This window comes from Balaenoptera musculus, chromosome 9, assembly GCF_009873245.2.
Source record: "Balaenoptera musculus isolate JJ_BM4_2016_0621 chromosome 9, mBalMus1.pri.v3, whole genome shotgun sequence".
Taxonomy (NCBI): Eukaryota; Metazoa; Chordata; class Mammalia; order Artiodactyla; family Balaenopteridae; genus Balaenoptera; species Balaenoptera musculus.
In genome coordinates this window covers 11,434,607-11,456,993 of record NC_045793.1, presented here as the reverse complement: position 1 = coordinate 11,456,993, position 22,387 = coordinate 11,434,607, and the positions used below count along the sequence as shown (strand labels likewise).

The 22,387-nt window shown below is 46.5% G+C and overlaps 1 protein-coding gene across 1 annotated transcript; it reads right to left on the bottom strand.

Moving 5' to 3' along the window:
• Positions 1-6,242: 6,242 nt before the first annotated feature.
• Positions 6,243-11,811, bottom strand: NOBOX (NOBOX oogenesis homeobox). Its single transcript, XM_036864440.1, has 6 exons — positions 11,787-11,811; positions 9,637-10,188; positions 9,108-9,214; positions 8,668-8,780; positions 7,242-7,546; positions 6,243-6,544 (listed from the first exon to the last, which is right to left on the bottom strand). Exons 1-6 carry the CDS (start codon positions 11,809-11,811, stop codon positions 6,243-6,245), a joined length of 1,404 nt encoding a protein of 467 aa, XP_036720335.1.
• Positions 11,812-22,387: the final 10,576 nt, after the last annotated feature.

Genomic DNA, 22,387 nt, shown 5'->3' with positions numbered 1-22,387 from the left:
GAGTGCTGAAATGTGCGTGCCCTGTGATTTAAGGAGAGAAGTCGCCTGACCATGGCCCTCCAGCATGCAGTGTCTGCTCCCTCACTCCCACCAAATCCAAAACAAAAGCTAAAGCTAATTCTGGCTCAAGATCCTTCCAAATGGGGTTGGCTCAGAGGCATATGGAGCTATGACATTCTGCGGGTCTAATCCCAGGTAATTATTATGAGCAATGGAAGAAGTCATCCAAAAGGTAACACTGTGGCTACAAGCTCAGATTTTAAAAGGGCTGAAAAGATGTACAAGTTAAAAGGAGGAACATCCTGGAATTTCAAGGGTAATATCTCAAAGTGTGGAACCCAGAAACTCAGTGCTGCAAAACATGCTAAAGACCAATACTAACAGTAAGACTAGCAATGATAATAATAAAACCAAACTTGGAACAGGAAGAACAGGGAAAAGATAAATGTACTTCTCAAGGAACACATTATAACGTCAACATATAATACCGAGACCATGTGACTCTTATTTTAGTCTGTCTTCTCCAGAAAAGACAACATTCTAGAAATTAAAAGCATTGGACAAAAAACCCAGGATGGTCTCAAAACCCAAACAGGAGTCTTATAGCTGATTTATATTTAATTATAGATTGTATTTAATTCTATATTTCTTCCAGAGCAGAACAGGAGAGGATCTCTAAGATTTAAAAGCTTATCTCTAAGATTTAAAACAGGCAATTGTCCTAATTTTCAAAGAGATGATTTGTAGAAACTAAAGGAGAATAAATTTAATGTAAAATTCTCATAAATTACTGGAAGAGATGATTGAAAGATGGTTTGTGAACATTTAGATTAAAATAATCATAAAAGACAATAGGTGTCCCTTATGAATGAGCCATGCCAAATGAATCTTATTTATTATGTTGTTAGGTTTCCAAGAACATTAAATTATTAGAGTGCTATAAAGAGAATATGTTTTGATTTTAGTGAGTCATACAACAAAGTTTTTTTTTTTTTTTTCCCCAAAATCCTTTTCCAAAATCCTGTAAACGGCAAAGGATGGCCCTGGATGATAATATAGTGATGGAGGATTTTAGCTAGTTTAACTCTCTACTCAAAAAAGTGCTCATTAATATTTTCAAGGAGTTACGTCAAAATGTTCTGTACTTGCTTGTATCCTGTTTACTAATTTTGAATGACTTGCTCATAAAATTCATAAAACATACTGAACAAACTTACAGGGAGAAAAAAATTGCAAAAATATGGCTAATCTATATAAGGACTCCAAACCGTCTTAACAGTGTCAGTAATGGGTTAAAATTAACCAAATGAAACTAAACAAGCAATATAAATGTTTGTATATTTAGATTCAAAATGTCAATTCTACAAATACAAAATGAGAGAGAACGGCTTTAAAACAGCTTCTATTAAAATGACCTAGGGGGTCATAGTTGACAAAAAGTTTGTCTTGGATCAAGAATATGAACTGGCTAAAAAAATAAATAAAGGCCAATTTCTCTCCAGACAACATTAATTGAAGAGAAAGTCCTATTTGATGGAGGTAAACAGTCATACTGCACAATGCAATTGACTAGAACTCCAAGTAAGGTTCAGTTCTGGCTCCATTCTTTTTTTTTTTTTTTTTAATCATATTGGAGTATGGTTGATTTACAATGTTGTGTTACTTTTAGGTGTACAGCTACGTGATTCAGTTATACATATACATATATCCATTCTTCTTCATATTCTTTTCCCATATAGGTTATTACAGAATACTGAGTAGAGTTCCTTGTGCTATACAGTAGGTCCTTGTTGATTACCTATTTTATATATAGTAGTGTGCATACGTTAATCCCAAACTCCTAATTTATCACTCCCCCCATCTTTCCCCTTTTGTAACCATGTTTTTTTTTAAAGTCTGTGAGTCTGTTTTGTAAATAAGTTCATTTGTATCATCTTTTTAGATTCCACCTGTAAGTGATATCATATATTTGTCTTTCTCTGTCTGACTTATTTCACTTAGTATGACAACCTCTAGGTCCATCCATGTTGCTGCAAGTGGCATTATTTCATTCTTTTTTATGGCTGAGTAATATTCCATTGTATATAGGTACAACATCTTTATCCATTCCTCGTTGATGGACATTTAGGTTGCTTCCATATCTTGGCTATTGTAAATAGTGCTGCAGTGAACGCTGGGGTGCATGTATCTTTTCGCATTATGGTTTTCTCCAGATATATGCCCAGGAGTGGGATTGCTGGAACCTCCATACTGTTCTCCATAGTGGCTGTATGAATTTACACTCCCACCAACAGTGCAAGAGGGTTCCCTTTTCTCCACACCCTCTCCAGCATTTATTGTTTGTAGACTTTTTAATGATGGCCATTCTGACTGGTGTGAGGTGATACCTCATTGTAGTTTTGATTTGCATTTCTCTAATAATTAGTGATGTTGAGCATCTTTTCATGTACTTTTTGGCCAACTCTAAGTCTTCTTTGGAGAAATGTCTATTTAGATCCTCTGCCTTTTTTTTTTTTAACATCTTTATTGGAGTATAATTGCTTTACAATGGTGTGTTAGTTTCTGCTATATAACAAAGTGAATCAGCTATACGTATACATATATATCCCCATATCCTCTCCCTCTTGCATCTCCCTCCCTCCCACCCTCCCTATCTCACCCCTCTAGCTGGTCACAAAGCACCGAGCTGATCTCCCTGTGCTATGCAGCTGCTTCCCACTAGTTATTGGTTTTACATCTGGTAGTGTATATATGTCCATGCCACTCTCTCACTTTGTCCCAGTTTACCCTTCCCCCTCCCCATGTCCTCAAGTCCATTCTCTAGTAGGTCTGCATCTTTATTCCCGTCCTGCCCCTAAGTTCTTCATGACCTTTTTTTTTTTTTAGATTTCATATATATGTGTTAGCATACTGTATTTGTTTTTCTCTTTCTGACTTACTTCACTCTGTATGACAGACTCTAGGTCTATCCATCTCACTACAAATAACTCAATTTCATTTCTTTTTATGGCTGAGTAATATTCCATTGTATATATGTACCACATCTTCTTTATCCATTCATCTGTCGATGGACACTTAGGTTGCTTCCATGTCCTGGCTATTGTAAATAGAGCTGCAATGAACATTGTGGTACATGACTCTTTTTGAATTATGGTTTTCTCAGGCTATATGCCCAGTAGTGGGATTGCTGGGTCGTATGGTAGTTCTATTTGTAGTTTTTTAAGGAACCTCCATACTGTTCTCCATAGTGGCTGTATCAATTTACATTCCCACTGCCCATTTTCTGATTGGGTTGTTTGTGTTTTTGATATAGAGCTGCATGAGCTGTCTGTATGTTTTAGAGATTAGCCCCTTGTCAGTTGCTTTGTTTGCAAATAGTTTCTCCCATTCTGTGGGTTGTCTTTTCGTTTTGTTTATGGTTTCCTTTGCTGTGCAAAAGCTTTTGAGTTTAATTAGGTTCTGTTTTATTTTTGTTTTTATTTTCATCACTCTAGGAGGTGGATTCAAAAAGATATTGCTTTTTATGTCAGTGTTCTGCCTGTTTTCCTCTAAGAGTTTTCCAGTATTCGGCCTTACATTTATGTCTTAAATCCATTTTGAGTTTATTTTTTTAAATTTATTTATTTGGCTGCGTTGGGTATTTGCTGCGGCATGCAGGATCTTTTTTGCACAGCATGAGCTTCTCTCTAGTTGTGGCACGCGGGCTCCAGAGCACAGGGGCTCAGTAGTTGTGGCACTCGGGCTCTCTAGTTGTGGTGCCCAGGCTCTAGAGCACGTGGGCTTAGTTGCCTCATGGCATGTGGGATCTTAGTTCCTTGACCAGGGATCAAACCCACGTCCCCTGCATTGGAAGTTAGATTCTTAACCACTGGACCACCAGGGAAGTCCCCATTTTGAGTTTATTTTTGTGTATGGTGTTAGGGAGTGTTCAAATTTCATTCTTTTACATGTAGCTGTCCAGTTTTCCCAGCACCACTTATTGAAAAGACTATCTTTTCTCCATTGTATATTCTTGCCTCCTTTGTCATAGGTTAATTGACTGTAGGTGCATGAGTTTATCTCTGAGTTTTCTATCCTGTCCCATGGGCACCACTCTTAAAAGGAACATCCACAAACTCATATTCATTCAAAGAGAGGAATTTAAGGTGGTAAAGAGTGAGACCGGGCCACTTCAGGCCAGGGCTCTGAGGAATGACATACAGTCCTCAGATTTTGTGATATTAGGTTTATTCTTTGTAGCACGTGGAAAGCAAAACTCAGATCAGTTAAACAATATTGACTTCCTCCTAGTAGAAGAAAGAACTTCATAATAATTAAAGCTTTCAAACATTCTGTAGGCTCTTGTGTAAAGGAGCTAGCCGCCCCCTCCTTTGCAGCCCCCCTAGAAAATCAAGACTGAATGATCCTCCATCAGTGGTGGTATAGAGATCATTCCTGCATTTGCCAGGTGGTTGGACTTGTCAGCTTAGGATTCTATGCTTCTAAGAAGTTTTCACCATTTTCTCTTTGTTTGGTCTATCATTCATTCTCAATTCTCAATTAACTCATTTTGTTTTCAGTATACTATTGGATTGCCTAACACTTTAAATCTAATTGTTGCATATAAGCACAGATCTTAAAGCCCATCATCCTTAAATTCTTAGCTTTAGATATCTACTGTTTTGCTATCCATACAAGGCGTTACTTATCTGAGTGGCAGGAACCTAAATCAGTTAAGATCTGGAGGAGAAAATATCCAGCCTCCCTGTAGGGCTTTGAAAGCAGCAGTATGTTGTGGTGACTGATGGCAAGAGAGGAAAAATAGCATGGAATTGAACAATTGTTGTTTTTTATCCCTTACATAGAAGAATCTTTTCCCCTTACGTACGTCTGTTTTTAGGCTGCTCATTTCATGGGCATCATGAGACAAAATGTGAGAACAAAAGAGAGATGTATATTTTAAAAGAAAGACCTAGTTACATCACAATATAAGACATTTACTGTTTCAGTGTATATGTTGCAATCCCTAAATTAAGGCTACTGAAGCCCAGCTATTAGGATCCTTGTGTGGCAGTAAATACTAGTGCAAAGCTACTAAATACTGTTGGTCTTTAAAACCCTACACAGATACCCGGACATGCGTTTGTGTAGCTAAGACACTTCTCCATTTCTAAATATTTTTCCTTTTCAGTTCTCATAAGCCATGACGCTAGAACTAGTATGATGGATTTAAGTTAATAATTGCTTGTAATACATGTTTAAAAAAAAATTGTGTATTTTCCAATGATCGTAGCATTGGAGGTCCAGAATGGCACCCGATGTACACTCGTCAAATGCACAGTGAGGTGGTTTGAATCAACAGCCCTCAAATTCTAGGTATTTGGGCACTGCAGGGTCATCAGATGTGGGTGCTAAATTTGTGTCTATAAATATATATAAATATATAAAAAGATATATATAAATATAAATATATAAATATATATTTTTATATATATATCTATATGAGCATCCTCTTCTTGGTCCTCCCACCCCTCATTCCCCCCCCCACCCCCCCACTCCAGAAAAAAAAAACCACTGGGAATATAAAAGTCATGGTTCACAATTCTAGAGGCTTAACCTAAATAGCCTTGAGCTTCTCTCGGTAATCCTACCACTGCAGGGCCCTAATTCCAGAGAAGGGCCGGGGCTCAGGTTTGCTCAGGCTCAGTTCTGGGTTTGGGACTAGAACACGGTTTAATGGCAGGAGCAAAGACGAAGTCCAAGAGGCAGGAGACGGGAGGGTGCCAGGCTCCACGTGATCCTGCCCCACGGGGACCTCGCCTGGGCCGCCCAGGACGCAGCTGGTCAGCTGAGTGGAAAGCAGGGACGAGCACGGCGGTCTGCACTGGCGTGAGAGGGGAGACACATCATCACAGAGAGAAACCCAAGAGTAGACCAGTTTACTGCTTACAGTGGACACTGTGGCTCATCCGTGTAGCAAGGAAAGGAAACAACACAAACTGATACAAACTTCGGAGGCGATACAGGCCACCGTCTTTCTTCAGGGCCACCATCCAGAGGTGTGGGGAAAGGGAAGGGCCAGGCCTCTTCCTTCTCAAATCAATCAGCGTCCAGCAAGATGAGCCCACAGAGGGGGGAAACGCGCTACCTCCACCCCCATCCGTAGAGTCCAGTCTCTCCTAACAAACACTTCAACCGCCGTCTACTCTGGGGCGTCCCAACCCTCCCCAGCAGGGTGGCCTCTTCACTCCGCGGCCGCAGCACTAGGGGCCGTGGCTGGTCTGGTCTTCCTCTCGGCCCTCCTCAGGGGCTGAGGGCAGCTCCACGGCGGCGGCAGGCAGCTCCTCTTGGGCCTTGCTGAGTAGGGGCTCAGCTCCGGGCCTGGTCCCTTCAGGCAGCCGGGCGAGGCCCGGAGAAGGCTGCCTGCTCGAAGCCTGAGCACAGGGGGCCGCAAACAGATCCAGGAAGTAGCCGTCCCCTCCCGGGGGGCCCCCCAGAGCTTGCGGACAGAAGGAACTGGGGAAGGGCAGGTCTGGCAGGCAGGGGTCATTCCAGGGGACTGTACCTGTGGGATCAAAAAGCACAACAAAGAGTAAGTAGGATGACGGGTACCCACCACGTTCAACGTGTTCTGTGACAGAGTCCCCTCCCTGCTCCACAGAAACACGGGTTAGGACCCTGGAGCGAGTCTCCCCGCAGGACCAGGCAGGCTCCTGTCTCGAGGTCCTGCGGTTGGGTAACAGTGACACAAAGTGGACCGTGGGTCAGGCCGAGTGGGTGCCCTCTCACGCAGGCAGGAGACTGGGAACCAGCATCTCTTCTTCCCCTTCTGCTGGAACTGAGTCCTCCTAAGATGGTCACTTCCAGGATTTCAGGGTCCAGGTGGCCCATCGGATACTCACATCAGCTACCATCTATCCTGTGCCAAGTATTCCATGCATGTTGTTCCTAATCCAGACCGAGCCCTCTAAGATATGGGAATATTATCCCCGTTTCAGAGTCCAGGAACCTCAGGAGAGCCAACAGCTGAGCTGGACTTTTAAACTTTGCTTTTCCTCACTCCAAAGCTCTCTTGCTGATTCTTACTCTGCTCTGAAACCTCCAAGAAACTTGAGGAAGAAGAGCTTCGTAAAGACAAGCGGTCTTTCTTTAAGTAACAGTGATTCACTCACCCCCGTGCCTTCCCTCCAGCTCATGAGGTTCTCTCCCTTCTCACCATCCTCAGTCACCAAAGGCCCCTTTCTCTTCCAGCCCCGACTCACCCATGTTCCCGGCAGGTGGCTGCAGCAGGATCTGCCCTGATGGAGGGCCTGGGAAGTAGCCCTGGGATGTGCCCCCGCTGGGGCCATAGGACAATGTAGACAGAGAGTCTTCCAGCAGTGGAGGGGTCAGGGAGCTGGGCATGTGGAAGGGGAAGGGGTGCAGGTATGGAAACTGGGGCTGGGGGTGTTGGAAAAGCTGGGTCTGTGGAGCCTGGGAGAACTGGAACGGTCCTGGCTGGCTGCCGGGTTGGTATTCCTGGGGTTCCAGCTCCTCCAAGTACGAGCAGGCGGGGGGTGGCGTGACGCTGAGAGAGACAGAGGAGTATTTGGTGCGGCTCAGGTGGCAGCCCCATTCCTACGGCGCAGCGAGGCTCCCCTCCCCACCTCCACGACCCCAGACCTGCCGCCGCCTGTTCTCTCTCCTCCTGCTCTAGCGTCTCATCCTCGCGCCTGCGCTACTGCTGTGATGTCCTAGATCCTTCACACCCCAATCCTCATCACATTTACTACTCCTTGCTTCTCTCAGTTACCCTCCCCCCTCCCAAGCTCCGTCTATCTTTCCTCCTCCTGTACCTCCCCCAGGATAAGTCATGTACCACCGCCATTAGGTTGCGTACCTTGTCCCCCACGGCCCACAAGGGCCATCCTTGCGGCTGCTCTCGTTGCCTGGGGTATCCAGCAGCAAAGACATCAGCTGGGAGGTGTGCATGGGGCCGAGGGGGAAAGGAAGGTTGGCTCTTCGGACAGGTGGGGGGCTGAAGAGTGGCGGGGTCACGTCCACCCTCTGGGCACCCTCACTCTGTTGGGTCGGGGCCAGAGTCTGGTCAGATGTCAGCAGCATGGGGGGCTCTAGGAACAGAGGTCAAAGGGGGGGTTGTAAGAGTACGAAAGTGGGGGCCAGCCTTGGCAGCGCTGGGTGTGGCCCAAGTGCACAAAGCCCGGGTCCCCCTGAACAAAACCGTGGGGAGCTCCGGCCACTCCCAGGTCTTTCAAGAAACAGCCCTTTGATTCTGCCGTCTTCCGCACCGCTGTATTCCCCAGACAACCCTCGGAAGGTGGTTAGCTCACCTGGAAGGGGATCCAGCGGGGACTCCTGAGCGAAGGTCCCAGGCTCCCGGTCCGCGGGCACAGCAGGTGGCGGTCCGGCTGCAGAGCTGGAGGGAGACGAGTGAAGACTGTAGCTCGGGCAGTCCCTGGATTCAGACTGGGGCTTCAGTGTAGGGAAAGGGACCCAGATTTCCAAACTGTGCCTCCTACAAGGCACTGGGCAACTTCCCAACCCCACGCAGTCAAAATCCCCCTAACTATTAGCCAACACCTCCCTATACCCAGCCTTTCAGTCCCTTCTCCCCCTAGAGCCCAGGATCCCAGCTTAGCCCCCAGTTCCTGCCCACGGGGACGGGCCAGGAAGAGGAGAAAGTCTTACCTGCACTGGTTGCTGGTGGGGCTGAGGGCGGGGCCACCAGTAGCGTCCTTGCTCTCCTTCCCAGTCATTTTCTCCACTTTTCGCCACTTTGCCCGGCGATTCTGGAACCACACCTGTAGGGGAGAGACACCCGAAGAGCTTGAGAAACAGGGTAGAGCCTGAGGCTCAGTCCTGCTGTCCCATGATGTCTCCGTGACTGTAGGAGGTCACTGCACCACTCAGATTGGCAGGGAAAGGTTCATCGAGATGGCCTCTGAGGCACTTTCCTCTTCTCATATTCTAAGGCTGTGGCAGTGTGGAAACAGGCAAGAGCACAGCCCCGTCTGAGGCCTCACCCCAGCCCCTGTCCGGGAGGTGCTGAGCACTTGTTTGGCTCTCCCAGAGTGCCGGCGCGTGGGTTCTCCTCCCCCCCTCCGAGACCGAGGGCCAGTGCCCTTTACCATGATGCGTTGGGGGGTGACTCCCACCGTCTGGGCAATCTCCCGGCGCTTATCGCTGTCTGGATAGTGGTCTTCTTGGAAGAGCCTTTCTAGCTCCTCCAGCTGGTCTGGAAGAAGAAGACACTGGCTTGAGGATGAACACCAGCGATGCGGGAGCAGAGGAGAGAAACAGATGCCCTCCAGATAGGACCGCTGTCCCCAACCCGAGGGCCTCCCCAGAGCCCTGCGACTAAGTTCCCCATTGGGCTGGGGCCTCCTCTCTCTCAGGCTTTGTGGCAGGGAACTGTGTGGTGTTTACTTTCCTGCCCTTTCTACCCTGGGCCCAATTTCATATTCTGAGGAGAAAACCCAACCTTTCCCTCTGAGGTCAGAGGTCATGGCCTGCACAGGTCAAGAGAGGACCCAGCCAAGGTGACGTACAAACAAACCACACCCCTCTCTCCTGGGGCTGCTGCATTCTCTGTTGAGCCCAGTTTTCCCAGAGGTGACGCCAGGCCCCCTAGGTTTCCGCTCACCTTCAGGGACTTACCCGAGCGGTACAGAGTTCGCGTCTTCTTCCGGCCCTGGCAGGTGACTTCCGGGGACTTCTTCTGGTCTGTGTTTTGGCTGTTCTGGGCCAACGTGCTGAGGAGGTTGGCCAGATGGCAGGAGCCCCGGCCTGACCCACAAGGCACTGGGTTGTACGTGGCCCGGGCTGGGTTAGCGACACTGGGAGAGGCCGTGGAGTCCGGACCCACAGCGTTAGGCTTCTTCTGCTTACCGGCAGCTGGAGAGTAGGGCCTCTTGCCCAGCTTCCCCTCTCTCGCCGGGAGGGGGTGCCCTTCCCCCGGAGGCTGGGGTCTAGGCGGGCCCAGGGTTCTGTCTTTGCGGACAGCCCCTGAGCCCTGGCGCTGGCAGGCTCTCCCAGCACCAGCCCCAGCTACTTCTCCAGGGGCCTCTGCTGGTTGCTTGTCCCCGGGAGCAGCGCAGGAGAGGGGCACGTCCTCACCTGGGGCTTCCTGAGTGTGGGGGGCTGAACTCTGCAGGGGTTCCTCCTCCTCCTCCAGCCTGGCAGCCGGGGGCTTGTCTCCGCCCTCCTGACCTGTGGAGAGCCGGCACCCCCTGACCTTAGCTCGGGAGAAGGAAGAGCCTGGTCTGCAACGGGTGTTCTGTTTGATCTGAAGCTTTCATTTGTCCACTTATCAAATAGGGTAATCATTCCAGGCTTACCTTCCTAACTCGGCTACTGTGAGGATCAAATTAGATTATCCCACAGCTTGGAAAAGCAAAAGCAAATAGATGCAGCCATGAAGGGCCTGAGCTCGCGTACCTAGACAGTACGGGTGCAATCCTAATTTGGGGGGAACTTACTCTCTATGAGTTCCCTGTTTTCTCCCCGAGACCTGGAATGTGAGTTTGAGGGACAGGCATCTATTCAGGGGTCTCTAGGGGACAAATGCTGGGGTGGGCTGGGAAGAGAGAGAGAGAAATCCATGGAGACTGTGCTGCTTCTCAGACTGGACCTCGTTCCTGCGGCAGACACAGGCGTCAGTGCTCAGAGCAGGGACACGGCGGGACCGAGTGGTCTCCAGCAGCCCAGGCAAGGACATCAAAGGAGCTAACAGGAAAGTCCACCCTGACCTCCCACAGAATCCACTCTGTCCTTGGCCACCCTCCTCTCCCTCATACACACCCCCATCCCCTCCCTGCAAAGCAGAACCTCACTCGGGGGCCTCGGGCCCAGGTGGACGCCTTCCTTTTACAGGTAAGGAAGAGTGACCTGGGTGGCACTGAAAACTCCTGTCACTCATCCTCCAAGCTTGTCTGTCCTTCTCTGAGCTATGACTGATTCATCAGGAGTTTACCATGTCCCAGGCATTGTGCTAGGCACCTTTCAAAGATTAGTCCAGCATGCATTTAATCCTTGTGAGGAAGGCATATTTATAGCTCATTCTAATAGGAAGAAACGTGGATGAGAAAGCTGAGTGATTTGCCCAAGCTCACACGGCGCAGTGCTCTTGATCACTAGACAGAGTCCTTCCTGGGGTCACCAACCCCGCCCCCATTCCCCTCCCAACTTATTCATAACCTCCAGATCCCAAACCGTCTCAGCTCAAGGAGCTGCTTTATCATTTCTAACTAAACTGGAATATTTTTAAGTGGATGCCCACTGGGGACTAGGAGCGAGGGTTTTTTTAATGAAAGTTGCATGAGATAGAAGGTCTTAAGGAACGACTTTCTAACAACGTGTAAGAAAGATGTAGGTCATGGGCTAAGGCGCTCGCTTTGTCAGATTGTTTCCTAGGGTACAAGCTGGTGAAGGGGGTTTGCAGGCCTTCATGGCGGCACGAAGCGGCGAGGCTGGATGGTGAAATGGGGAAGGAGGGACAGACGGGTTTTACAGCATTTTAGGAGCGCTTGTAGCCTAGCAAGCCCGGTACACAGTAGGTGCTCAATAAATGCGACGTATCCGGGTGATAGGCCCCGGTTAGAAAGGTGACGGGTGTGGGAACCTAGAGCAGAAGAATCGCGGCCCTGCTTTTCTTCTCTTCATCCTTGGAGATCCGAACGCCAAGGATGGGGGCCGCGGCGTGGTGGGCTCCCTGGCCCCCTGCCCGCTCCAGCCCCTCTCAGCTCCCCTCCAGCACCCACCCTCGGCCTGCCGCTGGGCCCCAGCCCCTCAGGCCCCCGCGCACTCACCCCGCGGCTCCGGGCTGGGCTCCATGGCCTGGACTCCGGCACGCGGCCGCCGGGCTGCTTGCGCGCCGCCTAATGAAGCCTCGCGCGCGGGCAGGTGTGCGGAGCTGCGAGCCGGGGTGGGGGTGGGGGGGGCCCGCGTCCTCACCCCGCCGCCGGCGAGGCCCACTCGGGAGGGCGGTGCGTGGGGCAGCTGCGGCTGGCGAGGCCCGGGGGCCACGCCGCTTCCCGCCCCCGCCGAGGCCCGAGCCGGGGCAGGTGCTGGCTCTGCGGCGGCGGCCCCTCCCCGGTGGGTGGGGGCTGCACGCGGGGCGTGGGCGAGAGCCCGCCTCCGGGGTCGCGGTCGGGAGGCTCGGCCTGGAGGGCCAGGGCGTTCGGCTGGGGGAGGGGGCAGCTCCCTGGGCCGGACTTGGCAATGGGCTTGGTGGCGCCTTTGGCCTTGGAGACAGAGTCCTTCCTTGTGAACTGTGGAAGGCGACTTGGGGAGCCACTTATCAAGGGAGCCCCAAACCCTTAACAAGGGTTGCCCGTCTCCCAGCTGCATCATTGAGGTTTCCCCAAGCTTCAGGATTACTGAGCCCTCAAGACCCCCCCCGTGCCGATGGGAAGGTCCGTGGACCACGGAGCTGTCCTCGAGGATGAAAGCGAGCTGGAAGAACCCAGACTGCAGGGTGAAGTGGACACCTCTTGAATGGGACACAGTTGCACGCGCACGGGAGGCCGCAGGTAAGCCGGGAGAAAGTACTAGCTCGTCAAAGTTGTGTCTCATGTTTCCACCCACTTGATATCAATTTTTCTGGCTGAGAATGTAGGGGCGTCTCGTAACGGAGATCTCACAGGTGTGACCTTTACGACTCCCAGTTCCTGGAATGTTTCTTGTCTGCTTTATAACATAATTTCAGGATTTAAAATCCTCATGGCCTCTTTCTTCCATCTGCCCTTGAGTGGGAGGTGCTGGCTGGCTTGAAACAGGTGCTTGGTGCTGGAGGTTTGGGGGGAGGGGGTGGTCCAGAATAGAAATCAGGTGTTTTGCTTTTAGGATTTAAAAGACTCTGGACACCACGTGCTTTCGTGCTGTAATCACCTACTGGTACGTTTTCCTGTGCCTTAAATTCCTTTCAGGGGTTTGGCCTACACACGTGAACTTTGGAGAATTACGAGTTCTTTCTGAAATATAAAAATTATAAACGAGTTAACTCCGTGACAACATGACCAAAATTCCAGGCATCTGGTGTTTCATTCTGACTCCTATAAGACTAATATCCTCTAATAAATGAGGGGTTTAAAAATAGGGCCCAGTTTCAGCTAGAAAGGAAGCATTCTAGGCCATGTGAGCAAGGAATGGGGGGCAGTGAAGTCGCTTTCTTTGTGAAACCGTCGTTTGGTGGTGACATGGTGGTAAATGGAATGCAGTAGTCTGCTTCATTAAACATTTACAGGACACCTACCGTGTGCCAGGCACTGTGCTGCAAGTCACCTCCTGCCTGCAGAAGCTTACTGGCAGAGAGGGGATTAGAACAGTGACACAAGTAAATGGACAGTGTCCGTACAAGGAGGTTGGTGGTGAGTTAGAAGGATGCACGAAGGAGCAGGAAGCTCTGCTGGGCTTGGATTGGGGATGGGGCAGGAAAGGCCTTCTTGGAGAGGGTGACACGTGAGCTTTGAGCTGAAGTTTAAGGGAGAGGCATTCTTACCATGTCACAGCCCTGCTTAAACCCTGAAGTGGACCGTGCCTGCCTGTGTGATAAAAACCAAGCTCCCTAGCCAGGAGAGGAGCCTTCTGAGGTCTGGTCCTTTCCTCTGAAGCCTCAGCTCGCCTGCTTCCCACACCCAAGTATTCCAGTTTTAATGTCTCTTTTGACCTAGTGTTTTTCCCCTGAATCAGAATTTCCTAGAGAATTTGTTTAAAATGTGGCTTCCAGGCCCCATCCCCAGAAATTTTAATTAGTATGTCCAGAGAAGCATCCTGAGAGTGTAACAAGCCCCTCAGGTGATTTTTATTCACGTTAGAGTTTGAGACACTCGTAGATCTGCAAAAACAAAGTCAACTAGAACCATCCCGGAGGATGGAAATAGGGAAAGTGGATGGTGGGGGAAGGAGATGACCTGTTGTCCTTTACTGAGGTGTCTGCTGCAGTGAAAGCGGGTCACAATTAATTTTTTAATAGGTTATCCTATCTTATTAAATTAAGAATAAATCATCCTTCCCTGCCATCACTTATGTTGTATTTCCTCTCACCGTTTTTTTGCCCTCTGCCTGGGTGAAGGTCAGAAAAGCAAAGACTCAAATCACCTATAGACTGGACACCACCCTTACACAAAACTTTGAAAGATACAGAGTCTAACCGTATAAAAGAGTTTGCTCTGAGACTTAAGGAATTGAAAATGTTGGCATTTTCTAAACAAATAAATAATTGAATTTGTTGGGTGTGGGCTATGACATTAGGGAAATCGAAGCTTTCTCTTTCTCTCTCTCTCTTTCTTTCCTCCCTTCCTCAGTCTTGATATTCTTGCCTTGTTGTTCTGTGGTTTTTTTTTTTTTTTTTTTTACAAATGATATCATTTTCTTTATTTACATGAAAATTTGATTTAATGGCTGCAAGTGAATTTGGTCTAAGAAGGCTTGGGATAGTGTCTTGACGTGTTTGGTTGAAAAGGGATTGTACTTAGAATATATGCTGTGGAGAGTGCTATCTTTCAGATAGGGAAGGGAGGCTGCTCTTATTGGGAGGGTAAAAAGATACTGTTTTAGGGGTACTTGGAAATATTTATTTCTAAGACTTGGTACGTGGCATCTTCATGATCTTCAGGCATGTTCATATACCAGCCTTGTTTAGAGGGAAGGATTTTTTTTGGTGGGGGGCGGTGCGTGGAGGGGAGGAGGTTGTCCTTAGTTTTCAGAGCCAAACTATAAATCACCACTTCCACCCTCTTAGCAAGAGCCATTTATTCCAACATCTTTTTCTTCTCATGGATAGGAGAATGACAACAAAAAAGAACAGGTCTGATGCTACTAAAGGGTATAATTAATCTTTTTTTTTTTAAATAAAATTTATTTATTTATTTATTTTTGGCTGTGTTGGGTCTTCGTTTCTGCACGAGGGCTTTCTCCAGTTGCGGCGAGCGGGGGCCACTCTTCATCGCGGTGCACGAGCCTCTCACTATCGTGGCCTCTCTTGTTGCGGAGCACAGGCTCCAGACGCGCACGCTCAGTAGTTGTGGTTCACGGGCCTAGTTGCTCCGCGGCATGTGGGATCTTCCCAGACCAGGGCTCGAACCCGTGTCCCCTGCATTGGCAGGCAGATTCTCAACCACTGCGCCACCAGGGAAGCCCTATAATTAATCTTTTTTTTTTCCCCCATTCTGTGTAGAGTTAACCACACAATTAGTTTAAGCAAGTGAAATAAGATTCTTTGTCCTTCCTCCCTCCCTCTCTATAATGAGAAAAATGACCAGTAGAAGGTGGTTGACTGGGAAAATTTTTCAAAGCAGAGACACAGGGTAATTCATTCTTGCCCTACATGCCACTTCTGGGAGTAGGCAGCAACAGGTCACTGGAAGTCCTGGGACCAGAGGCAAGAATACGGTTGTGAAAGGCAGAAATCTGAACGGGCCCTGGGTCGGGAGATCACCTTCCCAGCAAACACGGGAGGTAAAGGCCCCGGGAAACAACCAGGAGGAGAAGCACCCTCCAAGGCAGGGGAGGGCAAAGGGAAACCGGAGCTCATCACAGGTTCGGGGACCAGGACGTCCTGAGCCCGAAGGAGGCCCTTGGCCGGATGATCAGATAAACGCCATGGGCTCACCATGACAGAGCTGAGGGTGCCAGTGACGGGGGAGACACGGGGAGTTGCCAAAGTCTCTGCAGAGCTGCTTCCTTTGGAAACCCCGGGAAAGGCTGGCTGGAGGTGACGGGCATTGAGAACACCTGGCTAGAGCAGAAGCTGCCCTGGCGGGGAGAAAACAGGTTCTGGCGTGAGTGAGCCTGGTCATTTCTAATCCCCGTGCCCCAGACTCCCGAGATTTCATGCATCTAACAAGAATAGTGACCGTGTCTGAGCAACGTAGTTGCTGCTGCTAGTTTTTAATCAGGCCGTCCTCCTAATAAATCACTCTTGCTTGTGTTTTGTAATTTACAAAGTACTTTCCCTTCCATTCGAATCCCCTCCTGATGTACCTATGTTTTGGAGACAGACTGTCTTCTTTCTGCTCTGTTCTGGTCTTCTCCAGGATTGCAAAGCTGTAATGCTAACTATAGCCCGGCATTCGAGACCCCCTCAAAACCCAGCCCGGCCTTCCCTCATTCTTCATCTGGGGCTGCTGTTCCTCCTCCTCCTCTCACCCCACTCACACACCCTCGTCTGGTCTCCTCATGGTCTCCTCTCGTTCTAATCTTGTGGTCCTCTCTCAGAATGGCCCTCGCCTTCTCATGCCTCGGGACCACAGAGCACATCGTTTTATAGGCCCGGAACATCGTCCCTTCCCTTTTATTTCTGTAAAAGTCTTACTCATACTTGAAAGCCCAACCCAAATAATCTCTCTCCTGTGAAGCCTATCCTAGCTTTCCACCGCCAGGAGGAACTACTCCTTCCCGTATCCTCCCACCGTGCCGTGTGTACCTTGATACTACATCACCTAACACAGGCTGACCTGATGAGAGCTCTGTATGTTCTCCACCGGATGGTGAGCTCTTACATGTGTTAACATACATCGGTTCACGCCAGGCACTTTCTACTTGCTCTACAAACATCAACTCATTGAATCCTCACGACAACCCCATAAGGTTCTATTGTTAGCCCCATTTTATCGAAGAAGAAGCTGTGACACAGAGAGCTTAAGTGCTTTGCCAGAGATCACACAGCTGGTAGGTGGCACACCCAAGATCTGAACCCGGTTGGTCTGGTTCCCGGCCATACTCCTAACCACTAGGCTTTCCTGTTTATGTCATTTATATTTGCGACAAGATCCTCCAGGGAACTGAATGTCAATATGATGACATAGTATGAGTGTGTTTCGTGTTTGGTAATTGCAATCATTGTTGCTTTTGTTGTGGTCATCCATTTACAATGCTTGGTGTCAGTCTATTTATCTCTTGTAAAAATAAAATACAGTGTGTGTGTGTGTGTGTGTGTGTGTGTGAAAAAAGAAAAAGGTACAAAGTTTCAGTTATGCAGGATAAGTTCTGGAGATCTAATGTACAGCCTGGTGCCTGGAGCTAACAGTATGTATTGTATATATAAAATTGGTTACAGGGTAGATCTTATATTAAGTGTTCTTATCCTACACACAATAATAATGATAAAGGGGTGCGAGGGAACTTTGGGAGGTGATGGAAATGTTAACGGCCTTGATGATAGTGATGGTTTCATGGTCATATATTTATCCCCAAACTCATAGAGTTGTATACATTCCATACGTATGGTGTTTCAAATGTCAGTCATAACTCAATAAAGTAGTTTTAAAAAGTAAAAAAAAAGATCCTCCAGGGCTTGGCATGGTGGTTTGCACATGGGGATCAATGATTGTGCGTTGACCGGAAGTGGATCACCATTGCCAGGAGTTAGAGAGCAGCGTGGGGCGGGAGGTGGCTATGGCTATGACTGTACAAGGGAGCAACAGTGATGGAGCCGTTCTGAGCCTTGACCGTGGGGGTGGTGGCGTGAGTCTACCCGTAAGATAAAATTGCATAGGACTAAACAGAGTTGACCCTTGAACAACACGGGTTTGAACCGCACAGGCCCACATGTGTGCGGATTTTTTTAAATAGTAAATACCATAGAACCGCATGATCCATAGTTGGTTGAATCCGCAGAGGTGAAGCCTCAGATTGGTAAGAGCCACAGATACAGAGGCCAACTGTAAGTTATCCATGGACTTTCGACTGTGCAGAGGGCTGGTGCCCCTGACCTCTGCGTTGTTCAAGGGTCAAGTGTATATACGTATACACACACAAATGAGTGTGTGTAAAACTGGTGAACTCTGAATAAGGTCTGTGCATTGTGCCAATATCAGTCTCCTGGTGCGATACAAGATGTTTCCACGGGGGGAAGCGTATATGAGATCTCTCTGTATGATTTCTTAACACTTCGCGTGAAACTACAGTTATCTCAAAATTAAAAGTAAAAAACATATATATGTGTACATACATACACGTACATATATACATAGACGTGTATATATATATATATATATATATATATATATAAAAATATTAATCCCAGTGTTTTGACCACAAGTTTAGTTTTCCTGGATTCAGTTAAGTGTAATTGACAGAAATAAGATTTCGTGTAGCGTAGCACCCTTAACCTTGTGTTGACCGTGATTTTAAAACATTTAGATTTAAATTATATCTATTTCTTTAAGCTGGCTGTAGACAGGCAAGCAGAAGAATTTATGTCTAATTTGTTTTAAAAGTAAAATAACTCTGTCTCTCTTAATAGGAATGCAAATTTATCAGGAAAATATTGGTAAATACAGAATGATTAGAAAAGAAAACAGTACAATTTTCCATCAAACGGTATCAGTTGTAGACAGTTTGGTACCCTTCCTTACAGTATTTCTGCCATTACTGTGTTTCATATATGTTCTACATGATTGTAATTGTACTCCATATATAATTTTGAGCATTCCTCCCTGCACAACGTACTGTGGAAAGCAGAGTCCTTTATTTTTTTTTTCCATCTTAGGAACTTATTGCGTGACCATACTGTAATTTAACTATTCTCCACCTGTTGGCAAAAACTTTTAATTTGAAGGTCTACATTTTTTTAAATTAAAAAGCAAATTTGAAATAAAGCTTCTAATTCTTTTTTTTTTTTCCTCTTACAGACTTTTAAAAAAAAATCTCTCCCAGTTGGTGATTGATCTGACCTATGGTTTTTTATAGTCCCAAACCCATGAGGAGCCACAAAGTTGTTCATTGCACAGAAATAGGCAGCCAGGCTGGCAAGTGTACAATTAAAGTGGTTCATCAAGGAGGGGCCTGAAATTCTGAGGTCCTAAGCTTGACTGGCCAACCGGGCAGGTCTAGTGAGAGTTAGAAGATCCCCGGAACAAGGTGTTTTTCCTCCTTTGCTGGCCTGGGGCTACACCTCTGCCAGTGGCTTGACTGACTTTTCTGGTGTTCAGGTGTAGGGTCGTGGCTCCCAGGAGAAAGTGCTCTGCCAGGAGCCCTCATCGTGCAGGAAGAGAGCTCTGCCTTCTGGCCAGGGTGTGGTCCTCACCGTTCTATGGGTGCTTTTAGGACATGGACTCATGTCCTCGTGGGCTTTGAAGCCTTTGAGCCTGTGCGTCTGGCACCCTGTGACCCAGGTACCATCCCCTCCAGGTCCAGTGAATAGTGTGAAAGGTGGGGCTATGTCGTGGTCAGCAGGCTCCTCTGTGCTTTGGGGCACCAAACTTTAAAGTCCACCCACATTAGAGTGACAATTCCAGCTCTTTGGAATTGGAGGTGAGCTGCCCTTGTCTTGAAATGTCTCCTTTCTCCTGATGTCAATCAAGGGCAAGATCGGTAGTGCAGGTTAGAAGCTAGCAGCAACTTCCTTTGCATGCAGGAGGGGATGGTGAAATATCAGGCATGCATTTAAATGGGGCAGAGAGATGAAATGATAGAAGACTAGATTGATTAACCGAGAAATAATTAGGCAGGCAAAACCTGTCATGCAGCCTGCTGGAAAGACAAAGGAGCAACCGTATGGGCTGATAGACAAGTCTTCAGCTTGCAAAAGGCTTTTCATTGTCTCTATCTTATAAATGGGGTGCTATGTGTGTTATTAAATTGACCCAAGGAAGTGTGGGCCTTGCCTGGGCCACCTGAATTCAGTCAGGCTGTCATTCAGAACAGTCCCAAGGAGAGGGAGAATAAAGCAACAGAGGTGGGGAAAGCCACATTTGGAATTAGAGATGCACCAGGCAATATGAGATCCATCTTCTTTAGTTGGGAGATATAATTTCTGATCTGAACTCTCAGAGATGCTGCTCCAAGGCCCAGCTGGTTTGGGCTCATGAGCAAGGGCAAGCACTGATGGCTTTCAGAGTTTTTAAACTTAACCTCATTCTCAAACTGAACTTCTGATTCCCACCCCAAAACTTGTAACACCCCCAGGCCTCCCTCTTTTTGTTTCAGCCACCCAGCTGGAATCATCCTTGATTCTGCACTCTCCCTCACAGCTTACATATAAGGTGCCAGAATATTCCAGCCAGTTCAACCTCCGAAATACATCTCAAATCCTTTAACTTCTCTCGGTCATCACCACTCTGGCCCAAGCCCCTCTCCTCTCCTGCCTGTTCTTTAGTGACAGCTTCCTAAACTTATCTCCCTGTTTCCACTCCTGTCCCATTATAATCCATTCTCCACAGGCTGGCTAGGGAGATAGTCTTAAAATGGAAATTGTCATGTGTGTCAGTCACTCTGCTATTTATATGCTCTAATGACTGTCCATTGTACTTAGAGGAAAATGAAAACTTCTTACCGTAGCCCTGCATGATCTGGTTCCAGTTTACCATTTCTGCTTCATCTCAGGTGACTGTTCTTGTCCTTCAAGCATCTTAAACATATTCCGTTCTTCTGCCTCAGGGTCTTTACATATGCTGTTCCTGTGCCCGGAACCTCTCTCTTGGTGGTTCTTGTGGCTAGCTCCTACCCAGCTCTTGGTTTAAGTGTTATTTCTCAAGGAGGAGTCCTCTGGCCACATTTTCGACTTAACACCCGCCTCCTAATATTTTCTCTTTGTTTTTATTACTACTCTTAACACAACATGTACATATATTTTCATTTATAGACTGTCTCCTCTACTATATTTTAAGCTCCATGGGTACTGAAACTACAGTGGTTTGTTTCACCAATATATACCTGTGTATACAGATCTGGCACAGTGGCTGCCTTATACATGTTAACTATTTGGCTGATGAATGAATGAATAAAAATATGGATTTTTTAGTTGGAAGAGGGGAAAAAAAGGATTATCAGATTCATGGCACAAATTACAGTTTCTGGTAATTGATAACCTGATGTCTAACAGGATTTGATAAGGTCATTAAGTTGGAATGCTTCCTGCAAGTGTTGACCGTTTTGAGAACTGAGGAAACCAAAAGCCAGGGATAAAATGTGGCATTTTAGTGCTTGCTGTAAAGAACACAGTGAAACTTGGCATGCCTCTTTGGTAAAGTCCATATTCACCACAGGCCATGACTTTTCAGAGGAAAAGCATGACTTTTCAGAGCTGCAGCTTGTTAGGGCTGGTGCAGTCTTCAGAGGTGAGCACAAACAACCTTATATTTAGAGTGGGTTTCTTGTAGACAGCATATAGGTGGATCTTGGTTTTTTTAATCCAATATGAGTCTCTGCCTTAAATTGTTTAAGTGTTCAGACCACTTACACATAATATATCATTCACATGTAATGATTATTGATATGGTTGGGTTTAAATCTATCCTCTTGCTACTGTTTTCTATTCATCACCTATGTTCTTGGTTCCTCTTTTCCTCTTTTTATGCCTTATTTTTGAGTAATCAGGTATTTTTATGATTCAGTTTTATCTCATTTGTTGGCTTATGAACAATAACATTGATTTATAACGTTTATTGACTTTTTTAGTGATTGCTTTAGGACTTTTGGGATACATGTCTAATTTATCACAATTTGCCTTCAGGTGACATCATACCATTTCACAAAAATATAAGAATCTTACAACAGTTTATTTCGGCTTTCCTTCCCATTCTTTGTACTATTGTTGTCATACCTTTCCCTTCTACATGTTATAAAACCCATGATACATTGTTATTATTTTTGCTTTCAACAGTCAATTATCTCTTAAAAATATTTTTAAAATAAAAAAATAGTATTTTACATTTACTTACATATTTACCATTAGTAAGCATTCATTCCTTTGGAAATAAGAGACTTCCATCTGGTATCATTTTCCATGTTAAAGGAATTCCTTTTACATTTCTTGTGGTAAAAATCTGGTGATGGAGTTTTCAGCATTTATATGTCTGAATAGTCATTATTTTCCTTTTATTTTTGAAAGGTGGATATATAGACTTTTAGGCTGACAGTTTTTCTTCCTTTTGGTGCTTTAAAGATGTGGGTCCACTATCTTTTGTCCTTCATTGTTCCTGAAGAGAAGCCTGCTATCATTCTTAACTTTGTTTCTCTGCACCTGTATCTTTAGTTGATTTTAAGATTTTTCTCTTGATCACTGCTTTTAAGCAGATTGACTATCATGTACCTTAGTGTAGTTATTTTAATGTGTTTTGTGCTTGGGGTTCATATAGCTTCTTGGATTTGTGTGTTCATAGTTTCCATCAAATTGGGAGATTTTTCATCCATTATTTCTTCAAATATTTTTTCCATCTCCCCTTTCTTCTCTTCCCTTCTTTGGGGACACAAATTATGCTTAGCCTTTTGAAACTGTCTTATGGTTCACTGATGCTTTATTATGCTGCTTTTCTTTTTTAACAGGCTTTTTCTTCTCTGTGTGTCATTTAGGAGAGTTTCGATTGCTATGTCTTAAAGTTTTCTAGTCTTCCTCAGTGTCTGTAGTTAATTCCATTCAGTTTATTTGTCATCCAAGACATTGATTTTTTTTTTCATTTCTAGTACT

Bases quoted from the DNA above. Each gene is read 5' to 3' on its own strand.
- NOBOX (XM_036864440.1), bottom strand. From the start codon at position 11,811: ATGGAGCCCAGCCCGGAGCCGCGGG. The intron at 10,189-11,786 runs GTGAGTGCGCGG...GGCTCTCCACAG, and splicing joins GCCCAGCCCGGAGCCGCGGG to GTCAGGAGGGCGGAGACAAG. The intron at 7,547-8,667 runs GTAAGACTTTCT...TGTCTCTCTCAG, and splicing joins CCCACCAGCAACCAGTGCAG to CGTCACGCCACCCCCCGCCT.